We start from the raw sequence: 27,008 nt of genomic DNA, 5'->3' as shown, positions 1-27,008 counted from the left end.
CGGCCCCGAACTGGCCGCTGCTCTCGGGGCCGCCCCCGCAGGGCCAGGGCCCGGGCCCGCCCTCGGCAACCCAGCTCCAGCTGCAGGTCCTGGCCCCGCATACGCCCCCCCACCCCCGCCCCCACGTCCAGGAGCCAAACGTCCCTCCCCACGCGCGTCCCCGGGGCCCGGACTGGCGCGGCAACGGAAGTCGGAGTACGAGAGAGGGATGCGGAACTGCAGCCAGGGACGGGGGAGGGGGCGTGCGGCCTCTGAACAGTGGGGACTGGGTGGGGCAGCCCAGTCCTCGCGAGATTTCGGCCTTGACGAGAGGCTGCAGCGGCTCGGCGGCGGGTCTGGGATGCGCTCGGAGAAGGAGGGAGAGGGGGGCCCAGTGTTGCCCGTTACTACGCGGGGTCCGAGCGGGAAGGAGAAGCCGTCGCCCACAGAAAGCCACTTCCGCCGGGAGTCTCAGCGGCGGGAGCCTGAAGCGCCAGTAGCCTGGTCCTCCGGCTGTGGGGGCGGTGCAGTCGAACCTCGCGAGGAAAAGAGGACGGTCCTCAGCAAGGTGGGGGCGGGGCGGTGTGAGGGGCGGGGCCGAAGGTGCGGTATCCCTGCGCTCCGGGGCGGAGCCGCGGGCGCTTCAGCACCGCGGACAGCGGCCGGGCTGCGCTGACCCCGCGGCGTCTGGGCTGCTAGGGCGCCCTTGACGCGATCTTTTCTGGCTTTGGAGGAAGAAAAGTCACTTCAGCCTGTAGGTGTTTCCCGTCGAGGCTGGGACGCTGGGCTTACCAGTGCTGGGCAGTAGTCTTCCACGTTGCCGAGGGTCAGGTCCGGTCCAGGGGAGACGGCGCAGCCGGGAGAGCAGAGCCCGTGGCGCTGGAGTGGACGCGGGTGGACCCTGCGGGCGGGAGGCGGAAGGTGCTGCTGTGGATGTTGCCCTGCATGTACCTTACCTCCTGGTAGGGAGCGTGGAGGCGGGCACATACCAACAGTTATCTGGTTTTAATGAAAAAATTTTATGAAAAACGGCTGCTATGCCCAGCCTTTTCTGACCCCACCGATCCCTTTTACATTATTCAGCCCTTGTTATTCTTTTGACAGCCATGTTCTCCATGCATATGTTCCTTAATCTTTACTAAAATACGTGTTTCTGCTGGACTCCTGGGTTAGATTTTACTCTGAGCATAAACACAGGTGACCAAGCTCTCAGGTAAGCTTAATACAGTACTAGTGAAAGGAAACCCAGCCAGCGTTTCTCCCCAGGTGGTCATCCGGCGGCTTCCTCCCAGCCTCACCAAGGAGCAGCTGGAACAGCAGCTTCACCCCCTTCCTGCACATGATTACTTCGGGCTCTTTACTGCTGATCTCAGGTGAGAAGATTTTACCAACGTTAAGAGGCTGAGAGGGAGTTCCCTGGTGGCCTAATGGTTAGGACTCGGAGCCCGGGTTCAACCCCTGGTCGGGGAACTAAGGTCCCACCAGCTGTGCGGCATGGCCAAAAAATAAAGAAGGCTGAGGGGTTTTGTCAGTTGATGGTAAAGGAATATAGATAATAGAAGCCATCTCTGTTTCCATCTTCGTTCCCACATATATGCGGAAATCAGTGCAGGCCTTTATTTCTGCAAGTTATTTCTAAGTAGGCAGATAATTAAATTTCCCTAAAATAGATTTGAAGATCTCCACCACCATAGCCTAAAAAGGAAAACAGTCTAACAACGTATTAATTTTTTTATTTTGGATATCACTAAACCTTGTTTCATATAACCTTTTAAAGTAAATTGTATTAAGATATAAGAAAGAAAAGTGAATAAATAATAGATGTATAACCTAATGAATTTTTACAGGTGAACACACCCATGTAACTAAGACCAGATAAACAGGCAGAATATTCCAGACCCCAGCAGCCCCTAGTGTTCCCTTCTATCACTGACATCCCCACCCTCAACCCACGCCCGCTAAGTTATATCTTTTTCAGTTACCTTTTGCAGCTTGGTAGGAAGATGTTTCTGACAATAATTTAACACTTCAAAATCTCCTTTTTATTAAAAAGGAGAGCAGACCTCAAGTTAGCCCAACAGATGACAGTTCAGCTAGAATTTGGTGATTTTCACTATGTGATTTCTTATTATCTTTATTATTCTTTTTCTCTTCAATATCATGAGTTCTCATTTATGGTAGCCATTATAAACTTTCCTTTTGAATAAATACATTTAAGTAAAAAAATGTCAGTTCAGTCAAAGAAAAATATCAAAGGTAAATGTAGATTTGGTTAAAAAAACAGCATAAACATGATTTTTTGAAATGACTAAAGTTTAGGAAAACTAGTACAGTTACAGGAGGTCAGGCACTGGACTCAGAGTGACTCAGATTGCAATCCCAGTCCCACCATTTTACTAACTGCTCCCTCTGTGAGCACCTAATTTCTCTGAGCCTCAGTGTTCTCATCTGTGAAATGGGGTTGAAAGTTCCCACCTATGAAGGACATTGGTAGCTGTGAGCTAGAGGGGAAAGGCTTAGTTCTTCTGTAGATCCTATGCCATGTGCTACAATAAATACCCTTTTAAGATACCTAAATGTGTTCTCTAAATCAGTAAAGGAGCTCATTTACAATACAACATTTCCTTCTCTGAATGAATCGTGACTAGGTTGTATTGCAATCATGATACGTGATTAGGGGTGATCTTTGAATAACCTTGCCTTTGATTTTCTACCTCTGAGCACCAGTATTTTAACCCTGGCTCTGTGCAGTAGAGAAACCAACCTAAAGTGTCTCTCCCAAATCATTAAAAAGATCTCGGTTAATATTTTGTTCGTTTTTGGTTTATTTGCTAAAGAATATCCAGATTGCTGTAATTAACTGACAAATGGTTCTTTGGCATAAAGGTTTTATCTGAAGTAGTTTGTTGTATCCAGAAAAGAAGAAAAAAAAAAAAGACAAAAATTAAAAGAAGTCTTAAGTTTTTTACTGTTTTCATTGTTATCTCTTCTTTCAGTCTTTATCCTCATCTCTATTCAAGAGCATACATTAATTTTAGAAATCCTGATGACATCCTGCTTTTTAGAGATCGTTTTGATGGATATATCTTCATTGACAGTAAAGGTTGGGTCATTGGCTTTTTAAACTCTTTATTGTAATTTCTAAGTACATTAATTAAGTTTTGCTGGATGTTTGTGAATTTTAATTGAGTCCTTAGATGCTAATCTAAAATAAATTCATAAATTTTGAGTATGTTATTGTGATTATGGGTTTATGTTAAAAATTAAAATTACATATAAACCAAAGAATTAATAGCAATTTTGTGTAGTGGTGACAACCTAGTTAGGTATCATCATCAGAGAGTGAAGTTTTTCACATAAATGAGTTTTCTGGATAAGTGAACTTTTTACTTTTTTACGTTCCCAAAGTAAATTATTTTATCCTGGTACTATGTACTAGGCATCACGGATGCAGCACTGAAAATGAAGCAGACATTGTCCCTGTCTGTCTGAAGCCCTGCTCTCCTCCTGGTTCTTGACTTTATTCTGAGTAGTTGAGGATAAAATAAATACTCAAAAGTGTCTTCCAGATACATGAGAGTTAAAGTATCATAGCCCTCTGGCAAATGTGAAAGCGATCCCTCAGCGGGTTTGGCAGCAGGGTGGAAGCGTTCCCTCTCTCCGTGAGGCAGATGCTGTCCGCGAGCGTTTCTGTGTGTCTGTTCCCCGCCACCCCTACATAACAGCAGAGTCAGCTTCAAGTGACTTTCATTCTAGATTTTTCTATTTGAAGCAAATCTTACCTGGATATCATGAACACCCTTTGAAACCCTCTCTTTTAGCTGAGTGTCTCTTGTAAACAGAGTCATTTCCTTGAACTCATATACCAGATTGATAATTGAATTAACCCTTTAAAATTAAAAAATGTAAGATGTTACTAGGACACCTATTGAAAGGTATTCCAAAATAAACTCTTTGGTGGGAGAGTGATAAGGCTTATTGAGGTAGAAATTACATATGGTAAAAAAACCCACTTTAAGGTATACAGTTTAATGAATTTTGAATGTATTCAGTCATGTAACCACAACTACAATATGAGGAATTGTGTTATTTAGTAAATAAGTGCTCATCCTTTGTTTAAATCTGGAGTTTGATGTGCTAAGATTACTGTTACTTGAAAGTATAATTATATTTTAAACAGTAATATTGTCAATGCTATGCTCAGTGCTTAAGTAATCTAGACTATTGTTTTAAAATGAATACAGAATTTCAGAATGACTTTTGTAATTTGTTTCCTGTTAAAGGCCTAGAATATCCTGCAGTGGTAGAATTTGCTCCATTCCAGAAGACAGCCAAAAAGAAGCTAAAGAAAAAAGACACCCAAGCTGGAAGCATTGAAGATGGTGAGTCCTTTTTCAAATGCTGGATTGTGAAACTGCATTAAACACATTGGTCAAATTAAACACATTGGTCAAATATAATTTCTCTCCCTATATGGGGAAGAATATATTTATTTTCTTTCTATCTTAATTTACAGATCCAGAATATAAGAAGTTTTTAGAAACTTACTGTGTGGAGGAGGAGAAAACTAGTGCCAATCCTGAAACTCTTCTGGGGGACATAGAGGCAAAGACAAGAGAACTTATTGGTCTGTTTTGCTCATTTTTTTCCTCTTTATTGAGATATGTATTTATAGAGTATATATTTGTTTTTCCTTTTTCATGATTATTATAGAAAATTGACACATGTGACAGGCTTGGCAGAAATACAGAGTATTTCCCAGTTTTGACAAAAGGAAAAGGGCAGCAGGATGGTAACTTGGGAAAATATTTCTGAGCATCTGTTGATGGAGGGAGAACACCTGAGTTTTCCGTTACAGTCACTTTGTTTCAAAGTTATGACGCTTCTGAATGAGCAGTAGAGAAGACATTGGAGTGCTGTGTGCCGGGCTGCATCAGGTAAACTTATGTCTCAAAGTTGAAGTCAGTCATCTTTGCAAAGAGCAGTCATAGAAAGGAGATGCTTTGCTTAAGTATGAGGTCATCTTGCTGTTGTTCAAAAAACTATCAAGGCCCCTGAGCGAGTGAGGCAGATGAGTGGATAAGCCCAGCCAGAGCACAGAATCTGGTTTGAATCAGGCCTTCAACCCTCTACCCCCAAGTGGAATATTTTGGAAACGGCTCTCTCCTAGCAGCATTCCCCCAGAACTCAAGAGTAGACGTGAAACTCCTTTCTCTATCAGGCAACCTGCTTGTCTCTCCCAAACATGCTTGTAAGTGTCTCCCTTCCTGCCTCTGCCGGGGCTGGGGCCTCACCGTGCAGCCCGGTGCCCCTCCCACCTGTTCTGCCCTCCCTTCCCCATGCCTACCTCCTGCTCACCCACCAAGACTTACAGGACAGAATGGTTACACTGTTGATAATTTATCTTCTTATTTGTCTGTCTCTCTCTGCATTAACTCTCCTCTCACTTTGTCTCTCCACCCCCCAAGAGAACTGTATTTTTGTCTCTGTAGTCTTAGCATGTAATTGCTTGAGCAAGTTTAGGTATTTGGTAAATATGTGTTGAGTAAATTAATAAAAAAAGGTTAACATTATTGAAGCATTCTTCGTTAGTCTAATAATGAAGTTTTATATTTTATAAGAGGTGATTTAATGTGTGGCTCAAAGGATCTTTAATCACTGAAGTATTTATGGAGATGTGCTTAGCACATGTTGACTGGGTACCGACTCTGAGCCTGGGCACGGGGACAGCACTGGAACAGGACACACAGGCTTCTGCCCTCATGCAGCTGCCCTCCTACTGGGGTGACTGTAGCAAACACATGCAGAAATGCTCAAGCCAGAGTATTTCCACTTGTGATAAGTGCCACAGACGTAATGGAATAGAATAATGGGATAGAGAGAGAGAACCCTCTGAGACTGTATTTGAGCCGAGACCAGCTGGGCCAAGAGATGGAAGAAGGGGGAACTCCAAACACAAGGGCTGGAGGCTGGAGCTCTGGGCCTGCAGGAGCGGGGCGCACGCCTGTGTGCTTGGCACATGGTGGGCAAGGAGCAGAGTAGCTGGAGAGGTGGGACCACAGCATGATGGGCTGGATTTTATTTGAGGGACAGCTGGGGACCGAGGGAGTGATGTGGTCTGATTGATTTTTTTCCCCGTCACTCTGGTTGCTCCATAAGATGGAGAAGCTGGGCTCTGGTTAGGAGGCCCTCACTGTCGTCAGGGAAGGCTGCTTGAACGAGGGCGGCAGAGTCAGCATGTGTTCTGGAGGTTGAACTGACCAGACTGGCTGAGGATTGGGTGTGAGGGTAAGAAAGCAGAAAGGATCAAAGCCTCCAGGAGCCTGACTTGAGCAGATCAGTGGGTTATGGCTCCAGGACTGACGTGGGGAGGAAACAGTATTGAGGGCAAATCGTGATTTCACTGTAGAACATAAATTTCAGAAGAGTTAAACGAAGCAGCAAATTAGAAATTATTTACAGAACTCACCCTCCTTGTCCTGTTTCTTTACTGCTTCTTCTTAAATGCCCTTGTACAGGGCCGCTGCAGGGAAGTAGCAAGATCTTTCACTTCTGGGCAGTTGTTAGATATCCACTTGCTGATCACACACACATCTCCCACCAGAGTCCAGCCACCCTCCTGCAGAGGAGGGACGAGCCTGTCCTCTCCCGTTCCCAGCATCTCGCCCAGTGCTTGGTGCACAGTAGGTGCACCGTAATTATTTACTGAATGAATAAATGTGACTTAGAATCCACTAGCCCAGGACGAGCCTGTAGAACTTTGTGATTCCTCTTTCTGCCTATTTAAATTTTGTCTTAATCAGGCAATTCATGGCAAATGCCTTTTTCTTTTCTTAGATTTTGACCTTTAGTGGATTCTTATGGTCAAGGCTGAGCAGTGTGGGTTAAATGCAAATGTTAGTTCACTCTGAAGTTACAGATTAGTGCAGGCATATCAGGGTCTTCAGAGCGCGGTCCCAGCTCTGAGACTTAGCAGCCGTGGGACCGGCTTCCTCATACGTGGTTGTCGCCAAGCCTAGTAAGCGAGAACGGTTCTACTGTCGGTTAAATCAGTGTTGTACTGCGTGGTTGTGCATCTTGTATTTAGTAAATGATACACTTTTATGGCTTGTAAAGCACTTTCTTATACAGGGTCCTATTTACCCACCACATCAGTCCTTTGGGGGAGCAAGGCGGGTGTTTGTAAGGAAGGAGGGAAGGCGGGTGGAGCCTCAGCATTGGCTCCCCAGCCCCACCCGGGTAGGTCTCAGCTCTGCCCTAGTTGACAAGCCCAGAACCACCGCTGTACAGGGCAGAGTCCTCACTCCTCTCCAGCCCCGCCCTGACCCCATGGGTACCAACATCTGTGGGTGCTTAAGTCCCCTCTGTAAAAGGGCATTATATTTGCACGCAGCTTACCCACATCCTACTGTATACGGTAAGTCATGTCCAGATTACTTGTAGTACCTGATACACTGTGAATGCTATGGAAATAGTTGCCACTGAGTTGCAAAGTCAAAGTTTTGCTTTTTAGAACTTTCTGGAATTTTTTTTCCCATATATTTTTGATCCACAATTGGTTGAATCTGCGGATGTGGAACCAGTGGATACGGAGGGCCGTCTGTATATAAATACGTTATAACGTTTGGGAAGTTTAATGTATTGTTTTCATTTTGCTTTTTTGCTTTATACATTTTTGTGAGTAATGTATGGGACTCCCTTAAGACTCAGGAATTAAATGCCTAGTGTGTATAAGTCTGTCAGTGCCTCCAAATTACTTGACTTTATAGTGATAGAGTAGGAAAGTTTTAAAATGATATAGCCTTCCCTTAATTATTTTAAAGATTAAATTGAAAGCAAGTATTTAAAATAAAGAAATCTTAGTTTAGAGTTAAACACTACATTGCAATTTTTGTATTTTAGCTAGAAGAACCACACCTCTTTTGGAGTATATTAAAAGTAGAAAATTAGAAAAGCAGGTAGGTCTGGCCTTTTACCCAGTGAATAGCCTTCTTGTTCCCATCATGTCTGTGCAGACAGTTTATACACATACTTTCCCCATCTTTAGAGAATTCGAGAAGAAAAGCGAGAAGAACGGAGGAGGAGGGAGTTGGAAAGGAAGCGCTTACGGGAAGAAGAGATAAGAAGGAGAAGGGAAGAGGAGAGATGTAAGAGGAGAGCAGCAGAAAAACAGCAGAAAACTGCTGAGAAAGAAGTAAGGAGGAAGGTAATTTTGAGGAGACATTTCATTTCTTTTTTCCAAAAATGGTTCAACCTTTTAGGTATTTTAGCTCTTCAGAACTTGCAGAACATTTTCATTAGTGTAGTCTTTCACTATTATAGTTCTTTTTCTCTGTTCTATGACAGTGGTTCTCAGATGGTGTTCCCTGAGCCCCAGGGCTTTCTTGAGCTTGCTGTGTTTGGGGGACCACATAGGTGGAAGAGTGAGCGAGGACCAGGTTCCTGGGTGTGACAGAAGCACTTCACCCAGAGGAGCCCACATTTAAATGTCGTAGGCTGGGCTTCTGCTTATATTTGCCTTTCAAGAAAGATTTCCTAACTAAAACACTACACATTTGAAACCCGCTGGCTTTGTGTCTACTGGCCTTTCTTTATGCTGACTGACTCATAGAACTGGGTTGTATCATTTCTTTTGTGGTAGCAGCGATGGTTTCTACGTCTCTTGCCCAATTTTTCCTTTGACTGATGCATTCATTTATGAGGGTGGTTTAATTCCCACAGAGGGAATTATCCTCTATGTAAAATTTATTGCCTAAATTGGGGTCAGCCCCTACCTTCTTAGTATTCTGCTCAGATAACTTTAAGCCTAGATTTCAACCTCATGTGAATCTTACCTCTTCCACAAAGGGTTTAAGGTGCCTTTTAGGGGTTCATTAACATTGTATAATATAAAGGAAAGAAATGGAAGGTCAGGACTTGAGGGAACAGAGGCAGAAAGGAAAGGAGAGGGAAGAGACCACAGTTGCCGTAGTTGAGCCGTAGATTAGTTTCTGATGTGCTCGGCAGTCAAAAACAGAAAAGTTGATCAGAAACGTAGTTTTCACTATCCATGAGGAGAAAGCATGCCATTTCTTCAAGGAAAGCAAAGCTTTTTCTAGGCGTTTGCTTCTAAAACGTTGTCTCCCGTAGGTGGTCCTATGGGGCTCACTAGCAATGGAGGGGATTCTTAACCATATTCCTGTGACACACACAGCCATCTGTGTCGATCAGAACTGGCTGGGCTATGCTGTAGTAAAAATGGTCTCAAGACCTCACTGGTTTCGTGCAGCTGAGGCTCTCTTCCTGTTCACATTACGTGTCCATTGTGCATTGCTCATCATAGCCATTCAGTGAGCCAAGCTGACGGGGCTCCATCTTGCATTTGCTCCCACAGTCGTTATGAAGTGGAAGGAGGTGTGTAACACAGCAGGTTGCACACTGGTTCTTAAACCTTCCACACAGAAGTGACAGGTCCCATGTGCCCACATTCCACTGGCCAAAACGCGGTGCACGTCCCCACCTACTCTCAAGCTGAGGGACATTGCAAGTGCTAGGAGGAAGACCTGGAATATCTGATGAACAGCAGCACTAATGAATAACATAACCTCTGAAGACTGTTGCTTGAAATGGCTCTTTTTAAGTTCAAGGATTTGCTGAAAAACTCAACCTGATGGAAGGTGTGGGCCAGGTCATGTTGCTGCAGCGCATTTACTGCAAAGATAAAACCTCAGTGGGCAAGATGAGTAGGTAGCCGTTTGACCCGCAAGAAATCAGCCAGAGTGGTTTCCTTCATTTTGGCTTTGATGACAATTGTTACAGATCTATGTAGTTTTAAAATCTCATAATCTGTTAATAACACTGATGAAATTGAGGAGCCCAGTCAAGATTATTAAATGAAGATCGTCCATCCCACCTCTGCCAGGACATGGACCTAATAATGGGTGTAGCCAGGGTGTCCCTCTGGAAATAACTCTGAGAGTGTCCTCTGTTTGTCCATGTGGTTTAAGTATGAACACAGTTTTTCATAACAAAAGCGTAGCAGATATACTTCCTATAACAGTCATATGTAGTCTCAACAGTATAAACTAACAGCCCTTGAAAGATAATAAAATGAAACCTTAATATTACGGGAGGGCCTTCGTCATCTTGGAAAGACAGCTCTGTCATGACCAGGGGGCAAGTAGGTATCCATCTACAGGTATGCAAATATTGTCTAACCTTTTCCTTTACCTTTCTCAGCAAAGAATAATAGCACCTAATGCTTTATATTCTGAAAAGCATTTTTGTCAACAGCTTTGAGAGTTTTTCAAGAAGAATCATTAAAACGTGTAGCCTACAATTTTGCCTATAATTTTAAGTAAGACTTACAGTATTTGGAATATAGCATTTTATTTTTACATGTTTGAATATGGAATTAGAATCCAGAATAAACCAAAGACATAAAAGCAAATGATGTCAAAAAGTAACTGTGGGGCTCTTCATACAGAAACAAAGAAACCAACACAAACTGTGGGGCTCTTCATACAGAAACAAAGAAACCAAGTAACTGTGGGGCTCTTCATACAGAAACAAAGAAACCAACACAGGCACAGCAAGAGAAAGGCTTAGTCTTACTGAATCTGGTAAAACAGAATCCTGGTGGCAGGTTAGACCCCAGTGACGTGGGCCGCCCACAGCTCTGTCCTTCGAGTGTCTGGTGTTCTGACCTGACAGTACATATTTGACTCCCAGGGTGGCCTTTAGTGAGCGTCTGTGCTCAATTTGGGGATCTCTGACCTAAGATTCATCTAGAGAATTCAAATTTAAAAAAAAAAAGGAAAACCTAAAAAATAAAACCTGTAAAAAAAGCCCAAAAGAATTTGTATTAATACCCTAAAAGTAAAGAGGCAGAGAGAGGTCCTCGTGGCTGTTTTTAACAGTAAAGAAGAATATGATTCAAGGAGAGCCACCCAGTGGTTTATTTTCCTCTGAGACTTGAAAACTAAGCAGTGAGCTCAAGTTGAAGTAGGAAGTCAGGTTACCAAAGTCACAAGTAAAATTCCCGAATACTGTATATAAATTGTAGGCTATAAATACTGTTGTTATCTGAAAGAGTTGTGCGATCTTTTCCACGAAGCTCTTTAGAAACAGATGTGTGTGTGAGATAGGTTACACGCATGTAGAACAAGCATAGATGTGGGCTGCACGGGGACACTTGGCCTGACCGCCCCCCCCCACCGGCTCCCCTCGCAGGGAGCTTCCCCCCCACCAGACTCACGCCCTCTCACGAGTGCCCCCCCCCCACTGTCTGGTCCCTGCCTTCCCTGACCCCCTTGAGAAACCATTCCCCCTCCTCCCCTGCCCCACACCTCATTGTCCTTTTAGTCTGTTTATCATGTGTTTGTAGCGTTTCATACCACCTGAGATTATCTGGTTCACGGCTTTCTATTTTTGTCACTGTGTATACCGTCCTCCCACCCCCATGGCCACCACCGCCTTGGCAAGACTATCAAGTGTGAGTCCTTAATTGTGGGCACTTGTCTCTTACCCGCAACTGGGTTCCTAGCCCTGAGCCCAGGGACTTTACCCCAGTTCATGGCACACAGCTGCTAAAACCCTTGTAATCTCTGGAGTGACAGGAGTGTCCTCTGTATGCTAATGAGCTGACAGGTGGCTGGGACCCTGGATAGCTTCAGGATGGGAGCTGCTCATCAGAAAGACCAGGCGTGATACAGCATTGGAACCTCCAGCCCCATCCCCACCTCTAAAGAGGGAAAGGGTTGGAGATTGAGTTCAGTCATCCATGGCCAGAGGTTTAATCAATAATGCCTGTGTAATGGCATCTCCATAAAAGTCCCTGAAGCATGGGGTTTGAAGAGCATCCCAGCTGGTGAACACACGTATCCCGCTGCCAAGGGGGTGGAGCCGAGAGAGCCCTGTGCATCTCTCCCATCGGGCTGTGCCTGATTTGTATCCTTTATAATAAACCAGTAATAGTAAGTAAAGCACTTCCCTAAGTTCCATGAGTCAGTATCATTCAAGAGCCCCCTGAATTTATAGCCGGCCAGTCAGAAGTACTGGTGACAACCTGGGACTTGCAACTGGCCTCTGAAGTGGGGACAGTCCTGTGGGATCTGACATTAATTCCAGGTGGATAACGTCAGAACTGGGTTGAGTCATGGGACACCCAGCCTGTGCTGGACAGCTGGGGAGGTGGTGTTGGAAAAAGCTTTGGTTTCAGAAATATTGTAAAAACAGTTCATAGGTGCACAAAATTATTTGTTGGATGGATGGAGACTTATACTGTTGCACTGCCCTGTGGTTTGCATATATTAATTTTTTAATTAAAAAAAGATACACTGTTGTCTGAAAGGATCCCCCATAGGCAGGGAACATAGTCCACTGATGAGAAGCAGCTTGCAGCGTTTGCCTGACGGTCTATGTTTCATCCTTAAATGGACTCATTTAGTCTAGGTGTATCTGTGTGTAGTTTTTGTCTGCTGCAACTTACATAAGTTCACTTTTATAAGTGAGAACAAAATTCTCACAAGTAGACTTCGGTTCATGTTCTACAAACTGACTGTACCTGTGGTACTTAAAGTTCAAAGAGCAGGAACAGGGAGGAAGAGGCCTAATTTCATACGTAAACGAACGTATCATAGGAACCTTCTAAATCTGTTTCAAGAAAGAGAGTAATAGGTGTTTTTAAAACTATTCTCAGTCATTAATATAAAGCCATCCTTTAAAAAAATTTTTTTCCTTATTACCGAAGTAATACTTGTTCATTTTAGAAAAACTGGAACCTGTAGATGAAAGGAAAGAAAATAATTTCATTTCTGCCAACTAAAAATAATAACTCTTAACACAGTGTTGCAAGCCTTTTAGAGGTTTTTCTATGTCAGTGAATGAACATGCAAATAGAAATTAGATCATTCCACTTTGTAACATTCTTTTCTTCGTTAATATAATATCTTTTTTATCACATTATCCTAAATTGTTTTTCATAACTAGAAAGTATTTCATTGAAAGAATGTTCCCCTGTGTATTTAACCAAAAACCTGTTCATTGGACCTTTAGCTTATGTTTTTTTGCTATTCAAACATTTGGGCTCAATATTGGTGTATATTTTAAATTATTTATTAAATGCCTTCTTTTATAATATACTCCTAAAGTGATATTTTACTATCATTATAATTTCTCAGCTTCTCAAGAAATCAGAAAAGGGAGAGGAGTCAAGCACTGAGAAGCCAAAAGAAAGAGGAGAGGAAATTGACACCAGAGATGGGAAACAGGAACTCAGTCCCAGCTGTGCAGTCATGAAGCCCAAGCCCTTGGAGAGCTTGCTGCAGGAGCTCAGGGAAAGGTGAGCCGTGCTTTTGTTTCTCTGACCATGTTAAGCACCCGAGGTTGTCATCGAGTTGTGGTTGTATATCCTTTGTCAGTATGAGTGCTTGTATTTCATAATCTACCTGGAATTCAGGAGCTTGCTGGGCTGCTCTTGCCCACAGCTTTGTCTCTCCTTGGCCAGCAGTCACGCTGATGGTGGACTGCCCAGTCTGCATCCCCGAGGCTGTCTTCAAACAGGGAAGTGTCCTGGTGTTGTTTCCTCCATATCTCCTCTCCTGGTTATTCTCTTGGATTCCTGCCTCTGCACTTCCAGCTTCAAGATCTCCTTCCCACTCTCTTTACTTGGTGATTTTATCAGTTTGTAATTTTCCTCTGTCTTTTGAGATATCTTGCCCTTTTGATCTTCCAGACCTCCTTCAGTGTAGCTGCAGAATTGTAAATTGGAGAGCCCAGCCTTTTAGGCGCTGGAGATCTTCTGTGATACAGAAATAGAGTCCCAAGTGCTGCCCTTTCTCTGTTGGAGTGGTCAGTCCTCTGGTCCCGCCAGGATCTGCCCAGCAGCCGTGGATGCTGGTGTCCACTGGCCCCGCCTCTACGCGGCGGGGGTGTCCCCCGCCTGCTCATGCACAGCGGCTCATGAGAGGAGTTTGAGCAGAGTGCTCTGGGGACGGGATGCACGGCAGCCTCTGAGCAGGGAGCCCCTCCCTCCTGGGTCCACAGTCAGGGGGCCGTGTGCAGCTGGGATTCTTGTTCCCCTGACCCAGGGCTCCTCCCCATGTCCTGCACGCGGGTGCCTGCAGAGCTTCCTGGAGCCCAGGACCACTCTGCTCAGAGGGGTGGCTAGGGGTGAGTTTGGAGGGGAAATGGCAAGGTCATGGGATGAGGCTGCTTTTTGCCCAGAATCACAGTACTTGGAATGACTTCTTACTACCTTTCTTGCACAGTTGTGATAAAGGTTTTCTTTCTTCTGTATAGGGATTCTGGTTAATTGGTTTGTTGATAAGATTAATTTGTACATGACTATCAAATCCATGATCACTCTGGTTTATGTTACGGGCGTATCTCTTGTCATTGCTTATGATACAGCAGTCCCTTTGTCATGTTTCTGGTTTATGTTATGGGCGTATCTCTTATTGCTTATGATACAGCAGTGCCTTTGTCATGTTTCTGGTTTATGTTACGGGCGTATCTCTTGTTATTGCTTATGATACAGCAGTGCCTTTGTCATGTTTCTGGTTTATGTTACGGGCGTATCTCTTGTCATTGCTTAGGATACAGCAGTGCCTTTGTCATGTTTCTGGTTTATGTTACGGGCGTATCTCTTGTCATTGCTTAGGATACAGCAGTGCCTTTGTCATGTTTCTGGTACAGATTTGTGCTTGTAGCTCTTTTTGTTCCCATCAGCCCTGCTGCCATTGCGTGCGGGGAGCCACAGACGTACGTATATGAGGCTCATGGAGAGAAGGACTTTAAGAACCAGATGAGCTAAGCAGCAACTTATTTACTTACTATTCATTTAATTCAGTTTGATATATGCATGCATTAATTTTTTTAGTTAATTTTAGCTCTGCTTGGAACAGAAACTCAGCTGTAAATACCAGCTCTGTGTCACGACGGATGTGCACCTGGGCTGCTAGGAAAGTCCCTTGAGTACTTTTAGTCTCATTTACTTTATCTGTAAAAAAAGGGAGGATTATATTTACTAAGAATTATAAAAATATGTGTATGTGGTACCTTAGCATAGTGACTATTACATATGTGTGACTCAAGTGTAACAGTAAATATTGTTATTACTATTGTTTATTCATGTTTTCAAAAGTTTCTTATTGAATGCCTGTCGTGTGCCCGTCATGTGCAAACTTGGCACTGCAGTGATGAGCAGACTTATATATCCCCTGCCTGCTTTTGAACTTGTAGTCTGGAAGGGAAGACGGGTAATTGACAAGCAGTTTATGTAAGGTTATTGATAATTTGTGTTGAATCACAGGTCACAAAATGACAGTGATAAAGAGCAAAGGGACGTGGAGAGAAGATTCCGAGAAAAAGAACTTGAAGCACAAAGATACCACTTGGATGACAGCAGAAAACATAGAGCTCACTATGAGTTGGATAAGTTTTCAGGAAGAAGCAAAGAAGAGCTGAAAAGGGGGAAAGGATTCGCCCCAGACCGAGGAAAGAAGGGGAGCCAGGATGGGGGCGGCCCTGTGGGGGCAGCAGAGACACCAGGAAGGGAGAAGAGTGAAGATGAGCTGGCACCCAAGAAGGAGGACACGGGAAGCAAGGTTCTTTTATTCACTGGGGATAACCTTTCACTTCATTTTCGTCTGCTCAGAGTATCAGCTGTAATCCTGCAGGCTTACAACTGCTTTTCCAAACAGAAATGTTTTTTCTAACCAAGAGTCTTGAGGTGTCTTGAGGTGCAGGATCGTAGCTTCTGACAGCATCCTAGGGAGCTCACTGCCCTGAGAGTCTGTATTTGCAGAGCAGTTATTCTTGTCCAGTGAGAGGGCACCAAGTCCCGAAATGAAACCAGCATCATCTTTTCTCAGAGAATCAATTTTTTTTTTTTAACCAGGAAAGAAAAAGAACCTTTTATTTAGTATAAAACTGGCACATTCACACTATTTGCTTGAGAATAAGTAATGGAAAGATTATACATTTTACCCCTAAGACAGTAAGGAAAATATTAATGACATGTCATGGTGCTTTCTTTTACATCATTAACAGAGTTACGATTTTTTTAAATTGAAGTTTAGTTGATTTACAATATTGTGTTAGTTTCAGGTGTACAGCAAACTGATTCAGACATTTTTTCCAGATTATATCCCAATATAGGTTATTACAAGATATTGAATATAATTCCCTGTGCTATACAGTAAATCCTTGTTGCTTATCTATTTTTATGTATAGTAGTTTGTATCTGTTAATCCCATACTCCTAATTTGTCCCTCCCTCCTTCCCTCTCTCCTTTGGTAATTATAAGTTTGTTTTATGTGTCTGTGAGCCTGTTTCTGTTTTGTATATATATTCATTTGTATTATTTTTAGATTCCATATATAAGTGATATCATATAGCATTTGTCTTTCTCTGTCTGACTTAACTTCACCTAGTATGACAATCTGTAGGTCGATCCATGTTGCTGCAAATGGCAGAATTTCATTCTTTTTTATGACTGAGTAATATTCCATTGTATATATACCACATCTTCTTTATCCATTCATCTGTTGATGAGCATTTAGGTTGCTTCCATATCTTGACTACAGCAAGCCCCCTACATATGAATGAGTTCCATTCTTAGAGCATGTTCATAAGTCCAATTTGTTTGTAAGTCCAACAGAGTTAGCCTAGGTACCCAACTAACACAATCGGCTATATAGTACTGTACTGTAATAGGTGTATAATACTTTTCACACAAATAATATATAAACACAAAAAACAAAACATTTTTAATCTTACAATACAGTACCTTGAAAAGTACAGTAGTCCAGTACAACAGCTGGCATACAGGGGTTGGCATCAAGTGAACAGGCAAGAAGAGTTACTGACTGGAGGAGGGAGAGGAGGTGGGAGATGGTAGAGCTGAAGGGTCGTCAGCAATAGGAGATGGAGGGCAAGCTGCAGTTTCACTCACACCTGACGTTGATGGAACACACGTTTGCATCTTTGAAAGTTCGCAACTTGAAGGTTCACATGTAGGGGGCTTATGTATTGTAAATAGTGCTGCTGTGTACCTTGGGTGCACGTGTCTTTTCGAATTAGAGTTTTTGTGTTTTCCAGATATATACCCAGGAGTGGTATTGCTGAATAATATGGTATCTCTATTTTTAGTTTTTTTAAGGAACTTCCATACTGTTTTCCATAGTGACTGCACCAATTTACATTCCCACCAACAGTGAACGAAGGTTCCCTTTTCTCCACACCCTCTGCAGCATTTACTCTTTGTATACTTTATAATGATGGCCATTTTGCCCAGTGTGAGGCGATACCTCATTGTGGTTTTGATTTGCATTTCTCTAATAATTAGTGAGGTTGAGCATCTTTTCATGTGCCTGTTGGCCATCTGTATGTCTTCTTTGGAAAAGTGTCTATTTAGGTCTTCTGCCAATGTTTTTGGATTGGGTTGTTTGTTTTTTTGATACTGAGTTTTATGAGTTGTTTATGTATTTTGGATATTAACCCCTTGTTTGTCACATCATTTACAAATATTGTCTCCCCTTCTGTAGGTTGTCTTTTCATTTTGTTGATGGTTTCCTTTGCTGTGCAAAAGCTTTTAAGTTTAATTAGGTCTCATTTGTTTATTTTTGCTTTTATTTCTTTTGCCTTGGGAGACTGACCTAAGAAAATGTTGCTACGATTTCTGTTGGAGAATGTTTTGCCTATGTACTCTTCTAGGAATTTTATGGTGTCATGTCTTATATTTAGGTCTTTAAACAATTTTGAGTTTATTTTTGTATATGGTGTGAGGGAGTGTTCTAATTTCATTGATTACATGTAGCTGTCCAGCTCTCCCAACACCCCTTGCTGCAGAGACTGTCTTTTCTCCATTGTATATCCTTGCTTCCTTTGTCATAGATTAATTAACCATAGGTGTGTGGGTTTATTTCTGGGCTCTCTGTTCTGTTCCATTGATATGTATGTCAGTTTTTTGTACCATGATGCTTTGATTACTGTGGCTTTGTAGTATAATCTGACATCTGAAAGTGTTGTGCCTTCAGTTTTGTTCTTTTACCTCAGGATTGCTTTGGCACTTCTGGGCCTTTTGTGGTTCTATATATATTTTAGGATTATTTGTTATAGTTCTGTGACAAATGTCATGGGTATTTTGATAGGGATTGCATAAAATCTGTAGATTGCTTTGGGTAGTATGGCCATTTTAACAGTATGAATTATTCTGATCCAAGAGCATGGGAAATCTTTCTATTTCTTTTTTTTTTTTTTTTTTTTGAGGTACACGGGCCTCTCACTGTTGTGGCCTCTCCCGTTGCAGAGCACAGGCTCCAGACGCACAGGCTCAGCGGCCATGGCTCACGGGCCTAGCCGCTCTGCGGCGTGTGGGGGCTTCCCGGACCGGGGCACGAACCCGTGTCCCCTGCATCAGCAGGTGGACTCTCAACCACTGTGCCACCAGGGAAGCCCTCTATATCTTTGTATCATCTTCAGTTTCTTTTATCAGCATTTTATAGTTTTCAGCATATAGATCTTTCACCTCCTTGGTTAAATTTATTCCTGGGTATTTTATTTTTTGACATGATTTTAAATGGGATTGTTTCTTTACTTTCTCTTTCTGATATTTCATTGCTGGTGTAAAGAAACAACAGATTTCTGTGTATTAATTTTGTGTCCTGCTACCTTGCTGAATTCATTTATTAGTTCTAATAGTTATGTGTGGAGACTTTAGGTTTCTCTATAGAAAGTATCATGCCATCTGCAAATAATGACAGTATACTTCTTCCCTTCCAATTTGGATACATTTTATTTCTTTTTCTTGTCTGATTGCTGTGGCTAGGACTTCCAATACTATGTTGAATAGAAGTGGTGAGAGTGGGCATCCTTGTCTTGTTCCTGAATTTAGCAAGAAGGCTTTTAGGTTTTCACCATTGAGTATTATGTTGGCTGTGGGTTTGCCATAAATTGCTTTTATTATGTTGAGATATGTTCCCTCTATACCCACTTTGGTGAGAGTTTTTATCATGAATGGATGTTGAATTTTGTCAGATGCTTTTTGTGCATCTACTGAGGTAATCATGTGGTTTTTCTCTTTGTTTTTGTTAATGTGGTGTATCACATTGATGGATATGTATATGTTGAACCATCCCTGCAAGCCTGGAATGAATCCAGCTTGATCATGGTGTAATGATTCTTTTTATGTGTTATTGGATTTGATTTGCTAATATTTTGTTGAGGATTTTAACATCTCTATTCATCAAAGATATTGGCATGTAATTTTCTTTTTTTGTAGTGTCTTTGTATGGTTTTGGTATCAAGGTGAGGGTGGCTGCATAGAATGAATTTGGGAGTGTTCCCTCCTCTTCAATTTTTTGGAATAGTTTTAAAAGGATAGGTATAAGTTCTTCTTGTATGTGTGGTAGAATTCCTCACTGAAGCTGTCTGGTCCTGGACTTCTGTTTGTAGGGAGTTGTTTTTTATTACAGATTCTATTTCACATCCAGTGATTCGTCTGTTAAAATTATATGTTTCTTCTTGACTCAGTTTTGTTAGGCTGTATATTTCTGGAAATTTGTCCATTTCTTCTAGGTTGTCCAATTTGTTGGCATATAACTGTTCATAGTGTTCTCTTATGACTTGTATTTCTGTGGTATTAGTTTTTATTTTCATGTCTTTCATTTCTTATTTTATTTATTTGGGTCCTCGCTCTTTTCTTGGTGAGCCTGGCTAGAGGCTTGTCAATTTTATTGATCTTTTAAAAAAAACAGCTCTTGGGCTTCCCTGGTAGCGCAAGTTGAGAGTCCCTGGTTGAGAGTCCGCCTGCTGATGCAGGGGACACGGGTTCATGCCCCGGTCCGAGAAGATCCCACATGCCGCGGAGTGGCTAGGCCCATGAGCCATGGCTGCTGAGCCTGTGTGTCCGGAGCCTGTGCTCTGCAACGGGAGAGGCCACAACAGTGAGAGGCCCACGTACTGAAAAAAACAAACAAACAAACAAAAAAACAGCTCTTGGTTTTATTGATCTTTTCTGTTGTTTTTTTAATCTCTATTTCATTTATTTCCTCTCTGATCTTTAGTATTTCCTTCCTTCTGCTAGCTTTGGGTTTTGTTTGTTCTTGGTTTTCTAATTCTTTTAGGTTGTAGGTTAGGTTGTTTATTTGAAATTTTTCTTGTTTCTTGAAGAAGGCCTGTATCGCTATGAACTTGCCTCTTAGAACTGCTTTTGCTGCATCCCATAGATTTTTGTAAGGTTGTGTCTTCATTTCTTTTGACTCAAGGTATTTTCTGATATCTTCTTTGATTTTATCGTTGACCCATTGGTTTTTTAGTAGCATGTTGTTTAGTCTCCATGGGTTCATTCTTTTCCCATTGTCCTTTCTGTGGTTGACTTCTAGTTTCATACCATTGTGGTCACAAAAGATGCTTGAAGTAATTTCTGTCCTCTTAAATTTGGTAGGCTTGTTTTGTCACCTAATACATGGTTTGTCCTAGAGAACGTAACATGCGCACTTGAAAAGATGTGTATTCTGGGTTTTTTTGGATGCAGTGTCCTGTAGATATCAGTTAAGTCCAACTGGTCTATTGTGTCATTTAGGATTTCTGTTGCTTGATTTTCTGTCTGGATGATTGGTCCAGGGATCTGATGTCAGTGGGGTGTTAAAGTCTCCTGCTATTATTATATTATTGTCAATTTCACACTTTATGTCTGTTAGTATTTGTTTTACATATTTAGGTGCTCCTCTGTTGGGTACATGTATGATAACAAGTATAATATCCTCTTCTTGTATTGATCCCTTTATCATTATATAATACCCTTCGTTGTCTTTCTTTATGGCCTTTGTTTTAAAGTCTAATTTGTCTGATATGAGTATTGCTACTCCCGCTTTCTTGTCATTTCCATTTGCATGAAATATCTTTTTCCATCCCCTCACTTTGTCTGTGTGTGTCTTTCACCCTGAAGTGAGTCTCTTGTAGGCAGTATATTGTAGGTTCTTGTTTTTTTATCCAATCTACCACTCTTTTGATTGGAGCATTTAGACCATTGACATTTAAAGTAATTATCAATAAATATGTACTTACTGACATTTTAATCCTTGTTTTCCAGTTGTTTTTTGTAGTTCTTTGTTCATTTCTTCTTTTTGTTTTTCTTTTTGTGGCTTGATGATTTTCTTTTGTGGTATGCTTGAGTTTCTTTCTTTTTGGTTTTTGTGAATCTATTGTATATTTTTTATTTGTGGTTACCATGGAGTTTGAGTATGTTAACCCATCACTATATCTATTTTCTTTACACTGATAGTAATTCAAGTTCAAAAACATTCCAAAATACTTACATTTTAAAACTCCCCTCCCCCACATTTTGTGACTTGTAATGTCCTGTTTTACATGTTCATGCTTATCCTTTTACTGTTAATTGTAGTTATAATTGCTTTTACAATTTTTTAAAATTGTTTTTTAACCTAGGTACTGGCTTATTTAAGTGATCTCCAATCATTTTATATACTTGCCTTTCCTATAGATCCTTGCTTCCTTTCTATTTAGAGAAGACCCTTCAATATTTCTTTAAGGGTAGGTTTAGTATTGCTGAATTCTTTTAGTTTTTGCTTGTCTGAGAAATTCTTTATCTCTTCTTCTATTCTAAATGATAATCTTGCTGTGTAGAGTATCCTAGTTGCAGGTTTTTCCCTTTCAGGACTTTGAGTATATCATGCCACTGCCTTCTGGCCTGAAAGTTTCTGCAGAGAAATCAGCTAATAGCCTTCTGGGGGTTCCCTTGTAACTAACTCTTTGTTTTTCTCTTGCTACCTTTAGAATTCTCTCTTTATCTTTCACTTTTGTCATCTTAATTCTGTGTCTTGGTGTGGGTCTGTTTGGATTCATCTTGTTTGGGACCCTCTGTGCTTCCTATACCTGGATATGTGTGTCCTTCTTTAGGTTTGGGAAGTTTTCAGCCATAATTTCTTCAAATACATTTTCAATCCCCTTCTTTCTCTCTTCTCCTTCTGGAATCCCTATTATGTGTAGGTTGGCACATTTTATATTATCCCATAGATGTCATATTTTGTTTTCATTTTTTAAAAATTTGTCTTTCTGTCTTCTTCTCTGATTGGGTGATTTCCATTACACATTCTTCTGTGTCACTTAGTCTGCTGTTCATTGCTTGATTGTTTTTTCTCACAGAAATTGCCTATTTTGGGTTGGTTCATCTTTATAGTTTCTAGTTCCTTGTTACAGTGATCTACATTTCTATCAATAATCTTTCTTAATTCAGGTAGCACTTTTATTACCTCCTTTTTGAACTTGGGGTCCAGTAGACTGATGAGCTCTGTTTCATTATTTGTTCTTTCAGGGGATTTCTCTTGTTCTTTTAATTGGGAGTTCCTCTGCCTTTTCACTCTACTTAATTTTCTCTGTCTCTAAGAATTTAGGAGAAAGAGTTATCTACTGAGGTCTTGAAAGTGTGTTCTTATGTGGGACTGTCCCTGTGCAGATGGTGTGTATTCAGTGTTTTTGGTGCCAGGGCTGGTTTTGGTATGCCCACCAGCCACGTCATTCCTCAGGGTGTGCTGTCCGTAAGCCCCTTGATAGGGGTGTGGTCAGTGTTGTACTATCCAGAGCCTGGGCTGGCTGTGAGGTGGGGCCTCCTCTCTGCTCCGTGGCTGTCACTGCCCTGTCAGGGGTGGGGGCTCTGCTCCCCAGTTGTTGGAGTAGAAGCCCTGAGGGTCGAGTTCAGTCAGGCTCCGTTGCTCTTGAGTGTCTGCCCCAAAGGAGGTGAGTGCTGAAGCAGCTGAGGCCACAGATGACCTAGGCGTCACCTGTGTAGGTGTCCACAGTTCTGCTCAGAAGCAGCCCGGGGTCGCATCCCTTTCTCTGTTGTGTTCATCCCAGATCTCACGCAAGGCTGTGGTGTGGAGTAGGCTGGGGCTGGGGGTTGGGACGTTGTGGGTACAGGAATTGAGGTGGCTGCACTGCTGTGTGAGACCTGTCTGCCCCAGATCCAGCACTAAGCTGCCATGTGGACTGGGTGGAGCCAGGGGCTCACACTGACAATGGCTGTTGCCGCCCCACCTGGACCCCACCCGAGACACAGGTCTGTCTCTTCACTGCTAGGCCGAGTCTCTGCCCAGATCTCACGCCAGGCTGTGGTGTGCAGGAAGCCATGCCAGGGTGTTCACCCCTTCAGATCTGGAGTGCAGAGAGGTGGCAGCTGCGACTGCAAAGCTCTCTCCGCCCTGATTGTCAGCACGCTGCACAAGGCACTCCTTGTGAGTAGAGTCCCAGCTTCTCCAGCACCTCTGTCTGTCTCAGCGGATTTCCCAGCAGGCCGGGGGGCCGTCTCCTCCGTGCGGGACCCTAGGACTGGGATGCCCAGGGTGTTGCTCAGCCTGCCTGCTCCCCAGGGCGAGGGTCCACCCACGAGGACTTTCTCCTCCTTACAGATCTCCCCGGGGCACAGGTCCTGACCTGGTGCCTTTCCTTCTGTCCAGACCAGTTACATGGAGCTCTTGCAGCTTTGGCTGTGTAGAGGGTCTTCTGCCAGTTTCTGTGAGAACCATTCCACAGGTAGATGTGTTTCTGATGTGTTTGTGGGGGGAGGTGATCCCCCTCCAAGAGCATTCTGATTATTAGTGGATAATGAGGTGGCCGTAAACACCCAGGCCAGCTCTGCACAACCGGCATGGCATTGGGATCACATCGTCACAGAGGAGCACTGTAACGGGTCATCTCCCTGCCAGGCCCGGCCCCGTGGTGCTGGCCAGCCCTCACAGCCTGGCGTCCAGGTGAGCCGAGGGCACGGAGGCCTGGGCTGCAGGCCGTATCCACGCGCCCCGCCGCCCCCGATCCTGGCAGCCTCCCTCTGTCCTGTGTCTGATTCTGTCATTTCAGGAAGCTGTAGAAATGGGAGCACGGCATGGAACCTTTTGAGGCTGGCTTTTTCACTCAGCATAATCCCCGCAGATCCATCCAGGGGGTGGTGGGTATCAGCGATGTTGATTTTTATTTATTTATTTAAATTTTTTATAAATCTATTTATTTATTTTTGGCTGCGTTGGGTCTTTGTCGCTGCGCGCAGGCTTTCTGTAGTTGTGGTGAGTGGGGGCTACTCTGTTGCGGTGCGCGGGCTTCTCCTTGCTGTGGCTTCTCTTGTTGCGGAATGTGGGCTCTAGGCGCACGGGCTCAGTAGTGGCTCGTGGGCTCTAGAGCGCAGGCTCAGTGGTTGTGGCTCATGGGCTTAGTTGCTCCACGGCATGTGGGATCTTCCCAGACCAGGGCTCGAACCAGTGTCCCCTGCATTGGCAGGCGGATTCTTGACCACTGCGCCACCAGGGAAGTCCCGCTATGTTGATTTTTAAAGTGTCTGCAGTGAAGGCAAGGCCAGCCCCAGCCAGAGGGAGCCTACTCATCTTCACCCTTGACCAGCCCCGTCCGTATACTCAGAGGTTTCTGCAGTTACTGTAACCTCAGGGCTTTCTGCTGGGTTCGTTCACACGAGCACTGGTTTTTCACCTGCCTCTTCATTTAGCAGCAGTGAGTGACGGGTATGGGCACAGCTTTGGGAGTGGGAACCCAAGGTGACTCTTGCGCTCAGTTAAAGCTGTGGTGCTGTAGTGGTAATAAGGTGCTATGTGTCATAGCTCCTTTCTCACGAGGTGAGTTGTGATGTCCTTCTAGAATCCGTCTGTACACACAGACATTACCCTGCGAAAGCAGAGCCATGCTTTTGGCCCCGGGCAGAGGTGGTGTGTGAAGCCTGCCTCTCTGTCTACACGGGATTCGGGTCTGTATGGCCTGCCAAGCCCTTTCCCACCCTTCTCATTGGCCAGGCTGATATTAAGGAAAAGAACATTCTGGTAAACCCCATGGTGGTAACTGTGGGGCCTCCACACACAGCCCAGGAGTGGGCAAAGGTGAGTGGTGAGCCCTGGAGAAACAGCATAGGACGTGCCCACCCGAGTCACACTGCCCTGGCCCCTAGGTGGCCGTGGAAGGCTAAGGCTGCTGCTCCACCCACATGAGCAGACGGCTCCCTCAGGGGTGGGTCCACGGCAGAGCTGGGTCCACGGCAGAGCTAGCTGGCTTCCCCAAGGCTGGTCCTGGCCTGCAGAATCGCTTTGTCCTTCCCTGGCTTTGCTTTCCTCATTCCCTGAAGCAGTTTCATTTCATTTTATGTACTTTATCCAGGAATGTTTTTATCCCACCACCTCTAAGAGATTAGTATGATGGCTGGTTAGCATTTTCCATAAAGGGGACAGTTGAGGAATAAGCTACACAGAAATTGCTAATTACAAATGTGTGTGACTGTTCAGTTCATAGCTCTAAAAAGCCATATCTCTAGAGACCATGCCTCATTATGTTCCAGACTTTGCATCCACCCTGCGTGGCGAGTTTGAGGGGCTGAGATGAGTGTGTTTGAGTTTTCACCTCTCAAAATAGGAGGGAATGCCGTGATTGTATTAATTCCACAGAGTGTTCTGGCTTTGAGCAGTAACAGTTTCCCAGACACTAACTTTACTTCCAAGTTATTATTAACTGTCTTTCTTTTTCGTGGCTCTTTTTTTTTTTTTAATCTCAATGCCGATAGTGCTGTGAAAAAGTCTGATTTTTAGCTTCAAGACTGATTTTCTTTAGATAATTAGGATTATCAGGCCCTAGAAATAGATAGAGCTGTTGCCCCCTCCTGTATTGCTGGCCCTTGGAAGAGTAACACGCCCTCTGTCCTGGCAGGACCGACCAGGCTTGCAGCTGTACCAGCCCAGAGGTGGCAACCGAGCCCGTGAATGTGATGGAAGACCCCCTGAGGAGGGCCGTGACGGGAGGAGGGGTGAGGTGGAAGATTCACCAGGGGCTGGAGCTGAGAAGAGCGAAGAGGCAGAGTGAGTCAATGTGCATGTTGGTGACGTGGGTGGTCTCCCACCCACACTCTGGATTAGAGAGGGCATTCCTTCAGGAAGCACGTAAATTAGCCTGGAATAAAACCGACAAGGTGAAACTACTCCTTATAGAGAAACTAGAACTATAAAGGTGGCATAGAAATACCTAGAAACCATTCTCAAGCGATCTTTTAAAACTTTCAACAGAGTTATAGATTTGGCCATTTCTGATATAAACTAGTATATGTAATTTAGCCAAAGCAGAAGAAAAATAATCTCCTTCAGAAAGCAGAAAAGTATGACCAAAACCAGAAGAAAGCTAGTATTGTATCAGTGTGAATTCTGAAGCATTTTAAACATGGTGTAGGAATAACTTGGACTTTCAGTTTTACACATTTGTAAGTCAATGATCTGTATCTCATTGTGCTTTTTGTTGGTTTTCTGTGAGCTGTAGTTTCTGGAAAGTGAGCAGCTCTCATTTCTTATAACCATTGTAATTCAGTCATTCATGCACCTTCAGTCATAAGGATTAGCTGAAGTCTGTTGTGCTGTATTCCCTCTGATAGGAACTTTAACACCATATAAAGCCCAACAGCTTTAATTGTTGCCCTTTTAACAATACGGCCACTGAATTAAAAAAAAGAGTTCCAGTCTTTTGAGTGCTCATGTTTTATAACATAAATGGCATTATTTTAGAGAGGAATAATTAGGTATGGCATCTGGAGTCTTTCTTTTTGCAGTCTGAGGCAGTTTTTTGATAACTTAGTATAGTTTTCTGCAGCTGTGCATTCTACAGTATTTTTTCCTTTTAGTGAAATTTTTAAATGTTAATGCTTTTGGCACTGTGCTTTGAACCATTTATTAAATAAAAATTTTAGTTGCTATGAATTTGAACTCCAGTTATGGTACTTTTCCTATATAGAATTATATATAACAAAATACTGCTTTTTAAAATGTAGCTTTAATCATCTGAATATTTTGCTTATTATATCTATTCCTTATAAAATATAAAATGTTTATAAAAAACTGAGATTTATTATTAAACAAACCTCTATGACTGTTAGACATACAGTCAGTTTCAAGCATTGCTGTGCTCGTGTTCTTGACTTATGAGCTCCAGAAGGTGGGGGAGGGGAGAGAAGAACTTGCTGTGGATTCAGTGAGTTCCAGGTGATCCAGCAGCATCAA

At 43.1% G+C, this 27,008-nt stretch overlaps 1 protein-coding gene across 6 annotated transcripts; it reads left to right on the top strand.

Annotated features, from left to right (window-relative positions):
* The first annotated feature begins 205 nt into the window (after window positions 1-205).
* Window positions 206-26,704, top strand: UPF3A (UPF3A regulator of nonsense mediated mRNA decay). 6 transcript variants are annotated; one of them, XR_002644974.3, is made up of 12 exons: window positions 206-547; window positions 1,246-1,352; window positions 2,976-3,082; window positions 4,263-4,361; window positions 4,496-4,606; window positions 7,882-7,937; window positions 8,027-8,185; window positions 13,140-13,300; window positions 15,272-15,566; window positions 23,059-23,213; window positions 23,388-23,923; window positions 25,675-25,784. XR_002644974.3 is itself a non-coding variant. In XM_022576673.3 (10 exons), exons 1-10 carry the CDS (start codon window positions 209-211, stop codon window positions 25,825-25,827), a joined length of 1,575 nt encoding a protein of 524 aa, XP_022432381.2. In that variant the 5' UTR covers window positions 207-208; the 3' UTR covers window positions 25,828-26,704. The 6 variants fall into 6 exon arrangements, 2 of the variants coding, with proteins under 2 accessions (XP_022432381.2, XP_022432380.2); XR_016388621.1 differs by having other exon boundaries at window positions 23,059-23,511; window positions 23,607-23,923; XR_016388620.1 differs by having other exon boundaries at window positions 23,059-23,729; window positions 23,836-23,923.
* The last annotated feature ends 304 nt before the right edge of the window (window positions 26,705-27,008 follow it).

Source organism: Delphinapterus leucas, chromosome 18 (genome assembly GCF_059928025.1).
Source record: "Delphinapterus leucas isolate spDelLeu-1000000601 "Yukka" chromosome 18, BTC_Dleu_Yukka2, whole genome shotgun sequence".
NCBI classification, from domain to species: Eukaryota; Metazoa; Chordata; class Mammalia; order Artiodactyla; family Monodontidae; genus Delphinapterus; species Delphinapterus leucas.
Note: the sequence above shows the minus strand (reverse complement) of the source record. Positions and strands in the feature narration are given on the sequence as shown.

Excerpts from the sequence above, each read along its gene's own strand:
- UPF3A (XM_022576672.3), top strand. The coding sequence starts at position 209 with ATGCGGAACTGCAGCCAGGGACGGGGGAGGGGGCGTGCGGCCTCTGAA. Across the intron at positions 3,083-4,262 it reads TATCTTCATTGACAGTAAAG|GCCTAGAATATCCTGCAGTG; the intron begins GTTGGGTCATTG and ends TTCCTGTTAAAG. Across the intron at positions 4,362-4,495 it reads AGCTGGAAGCATTGAAGATG|ATCCAGAATATAAGAAGTTT; the intron begins GTGAGTCCTTTT and ends CTTAATTTACAG.